The sequence below is a fragment of the Apis dorsata genome, unplaced genomic scaffold, assembly GCF_000469605.1.
Source record: "Apis dorsata unplaced genomic scaffold, Apis dorsata 1.3 scaffold_346, whole genome shotgun sequence".
NCBI classification, from domain to species: domain Eukaryota; kingdom Metazoa; phylum Arthropoda; class Insecta; order Hymenoptera; family Apidae; genus Apis; species Apis dorsata.
The window spans coordinates 18,812-22,975 of record NW_006263613.1 but is presented as its reverse complement, the minus strand read 5'-3'; the positions used below and the strand labels follow the sequence as shown (position 1 = coordinate 22,975).

At 22.6% G+C, this 4,164-nt stretch overlaps 1 protein-coding gene across 2 annotated transcripts in view; it reads right to left on the bottom strand.

Annotated features, from left to right (window-relative positions):
* Nucleotides 1-1,139: 1,139 nt before the first annotated feature.
* The window catches only part of LOC102676382 (spermatogenesis-associated protein 20), a 7,960-nt gene continuing 4,935 nt past the window's right edge, over nt 1,140-4,164 (bottom strand). For both annotated transcript variants that reach the window (XM_006618253.2, XM_006618254.2), the window contains 5 exons: nt 2,814-3,006; nt 2,533-2,701; nt 2,257-2,465; nt 1,735-1,934; nt 1,140-1,641 (listed from right to left, as the gene is read on the bottom strand). In XM_006618253.2, the coding sequence (XP_006618316.1) occupies nt 1,384-1,641; nt 1,735-1,934; nt 2,257-2,465; nt 2,533-2,701; nt 2,814-3,006 (1,029 nt within the window). In that variant the 3' untranslated portion in view covers nt 1,140-1,383. The remainder of the gene's footprint in view (nt 1,642-1,734; nt 1,935-2,256; nt 2,466-2,532; nt 2,702-2,813; nt 3,007-4,164) is intronic.

Genomic DNA, 4,164 nt, shown 5'->3' with positions numbered 1-4,164 from the left:
ACTATAAGACCCACAACCCAAACTATTCACGAACGTGCGCGTCGACGGTGCCCGGCGCAGCGTCGACCGGTGACTGAAAAAAATGTCGAACATCCTTGTCGACGAAATGGAACGCATGCGCGACCCTTCCATCTAGGTGCCCCTCGCTCATCCATTTCATGACCTTCTGCTCCTCCCTCGAGAAGATCAGTAGATTCTCCTACTCTTCTTCATCTTCCTTTTCTTCTCTCTTTTATTTTCTTTCTTCATTCGCGTGAATTCTCTATAATCATAGATATATATTCAAACTATAAGAAGAAAGGAAGAGATAATCAGAAATAAGTAAGCAAGAAAGCAAACTAATCTTATAGCTCTTCTTGGGATCTTGTCGCTTTCGTTTTTTATTGCCAATGAAGTGCCACGCATGCTTTCTTTTCTCTTCCTTTTGAGACATACATATACAATACATAATATACAATACATATATTTCAATTTAGTAATCAATATATATATACAAATACATATATATACATATGTTATGTATGAAACTCGTTTAAATTATTGAACGCAATAAGTAATAAACAATAAAATTTATTATTTATTATGAATTTTATTTTTTTTTTTTATGTAAAGAAATATTTTGATAAATTATTTTTAATTATGATTTTTAAGATTTAATAAAAAAAATCTGAAATAATATTAATGTTAGTTATACATTCAAATTTCATTATATTTAAAAATAATATTTATCTCTATTTGTATACATATATATATACATATATTTTTCTATTTTATCTCATTATTTATTTGTAAGACAAATAAAATATATGTATATATTAAATCTTTTAAGATTAAATTTCTGATTCTTTTCATTTCAGCTTCCTTCCCGCTTTCTTCTCTTAGAGTCTTTTTCAATCTCTCTCTTCCTCTAGTAGTTTATATATGTGTCTATTTTCAGTTGGAATTCAACACGAGATTTTGCGGTAGAGACCGTATTATATATCGCTTCTAATAAAAGTCCATTAATCACGAATCAATATAAAAAAACAAATTATATTACTTTTTGTAAAACAATTATTTGTTTTTTTGCAAATATGGCATTATATTTACGATTAAATAAATAAAATACAAAAATCAAAAATAATAGCACATAATTTTACACATTCACTTTATTAAAACAAAAATCATTTACAAGTATTTTCAACAAATAAAACTATGTTTATTAATAACATATTGAAAAATATTGATATCAATTGATATTGAAAAATATGATACAATATATGATTTAAGATTTGAAATTTTATTATTTTGCTATTTTTATAATTTATAATCTCATGTAAAGATAAAATCATTTCTATTATTGAATATAATTATTAATTAGTAATAATTAAAATATTTTTTTTATTACTGTTCATCTAGCAATATTGCTAATTGTTCAGAATTTGTAACAGGTAAAGAACACGTACAATGTTTGCATATATAAGCTGTTGTTCGATTATTCACAGGCTTCATATTTCTGAAATGTTCATTTTTACGAAATAATATGCTATTTGTTTTATCATGATCAATTAAGAAAAGTATCCTTCCTGGTATTAAACGTTTATATATAACGCTAAGTAAATCATCAGTATCCTTGGCATTCCGTTTACCAACCACATAAATCTAAAATACGAAATTTACGCAAAATTTCATTTCAAAAATTTATCAAATTTCTGAAAATAGTTAGCATGCTCAATATAAGTTTTTTACACATACCTGTGTTGCATCATCATGATAACGTATAAGAGCCGATACTAGCTGTGGAATTGAAACAGGTCTTTTAATTAGTAAATGTCTAAATATTCCAAAAAGACGCACAGCTTTATCCTTAAGTTCACTACGTCCCAAATAATCTGCCAATCTTAATAAATTTTCAGCAGCAATTGAGTTACCGGATGGTTCTGCTCCGTCACAGGCTATACATAAGATTATAAATCTTAAAATACATGTATATCCGATCTTTCTCTTTCATTCATGTTGCAAGCTAATATTAAACCATAATCAACAATCGTAACCATAACTGTCACTAATCTGATGAATTTAATAACTAAACATAATGAAACTGAATAAATCTGCTATAAATATTTAAATATGCTTATTTCTACTGTAGAATATTGATTTTTTTAATTTCATAGTATAATATAATATTGAATTATTACGCATAATTACATATAATATAAAATTATAAAAATTTTAATTATCAATTCAAAAATATCTTCAAAATATATTTAAAAATACCTTCCTTAAGTCTGAGAATTATACTAGGATCATTCGATGTTGTCGAAAAATATCCACCATTTGTTTCATCCCAAAAAAATTGATCTTGAAGATCTTGTAATTTCTCAGCAAATTCGAGCCATTCTTCATTTAAATCAGATTCATATAAATCTAACAATCCTTTTATCACAAATGCATAATCATCTAAAAAACCTGGTATAGGTGTACTCCTAAACATAAAATATCAAAATCTATATTATGTATTATATAATTTAATAATAATAACAATATTCTTACATTTGTGTAATTATATTTTTTTCGTCGCGATAACAACTATGGAGTAATATATTTTTTGTTTTATCAAAAAGATGTCGTTTAATAAATTTTATAGCATCTACTGCATACTCAATATATTGTTTGTTATTTACAGCTATTCCTCCAAAAGCTAAACCACTAATCATGAGACCTAAATTCAGATTTCTTATTATTTAATAATCAGACTATTATGTATATATTAATATACTATATATCTAACTATATATGTAAATATATATTATAAATATATTGTTCATAAGTACCATTCCATGCTGTAATTATTTTATCATCTAAATGAGGTCTCGGCCTTGTAGATCTAGTTTTATATAAAATAGAACACGCTTCCATCAGATGCATTTTCACTTCTTCAACTGGAAGATTAAAATGCTTAGCTGTTTCTTCAATTTCATTATACATTATTAATACATTTTTTCCTTCAAGTTCTCCATGTGGATCCTAATAAATAAAAAATTAATCATATGAAATAAGAATCAAAATGTCTTTATAATTAATAAAAAAAAATTTTTTGTAAATAAATGTAATAGAATTTTTGTAGAAAAATATTTTAAATAAATATATATTTTTCTTTCTTTCAAATATTTTTCACAATAATTAAACTTCAAAAAAAAACTTTTAATTTATTTTATAAGAATATTAAAAAAATATTAATTGATTTTAAAGAATATAATATTTCAACAAAAAATTAAATAAATATAATATCATTATAGTAAATGTAATAGATATAGAAAATAACATATATAATAATTATATTATAGTTATATTATAAACATAATAATTAAAATAAATATAACAATAAAATATATATAATAATTATTATATTAATTTTTAATTAAATAGTTTACAATTATGTAATTAATTTTGATATTATATTGATATTATAAAGAAAATATGGTCTATCAATATATATCTTTGATGATATCTTTATTAATCTTAATGAGCTTGAAACATGTTATCGAAAGCATTATTTTGAATAACTTATTTCTTTACATATAATTTTAATCTAAGTTAATCTGAGTTAATCTGTTATATACAAAAATATTTTTCATATAAATAAACAAGTATATAATATTTATATATTCCTAAGACTGTTTTGAAAGTTTGATTTTAAAAACCAAAACGAATAAAAATTTTGGTATATAGAAATATTGTTTGAAATTTATTTAAAATTATTATTAGCAATTTAAATTATTAGTATTAGTTGAAGCAAGATGGCTTTATTTCTGTCTCATTTCATTTAACATAAACTTAAAATTCTTATAATTTAATAAATAAATCTTAATAGATATTTCTAAAATGACTGAATTTCTAAAATTATCTCACGAATATATTAACATTCATTCTAACATAATAATCATATAATAATCACTTCACAATCACTTATATCTAATTCAATTTGTATCATCTTATTGAAAAATCCTAATTTTTAAATTATCTTTTAATAAATTGTTATTATATTGAATTAAATAAAAATATAATCGCCTATGAGTGTGATAACAAATGATGTAATAACAAATAGCTTTTAATAAATTTAAACAATCGATGAATATTTACAATAACCAGCAATGAAATATAATTAATTTAAATTTTAAATAT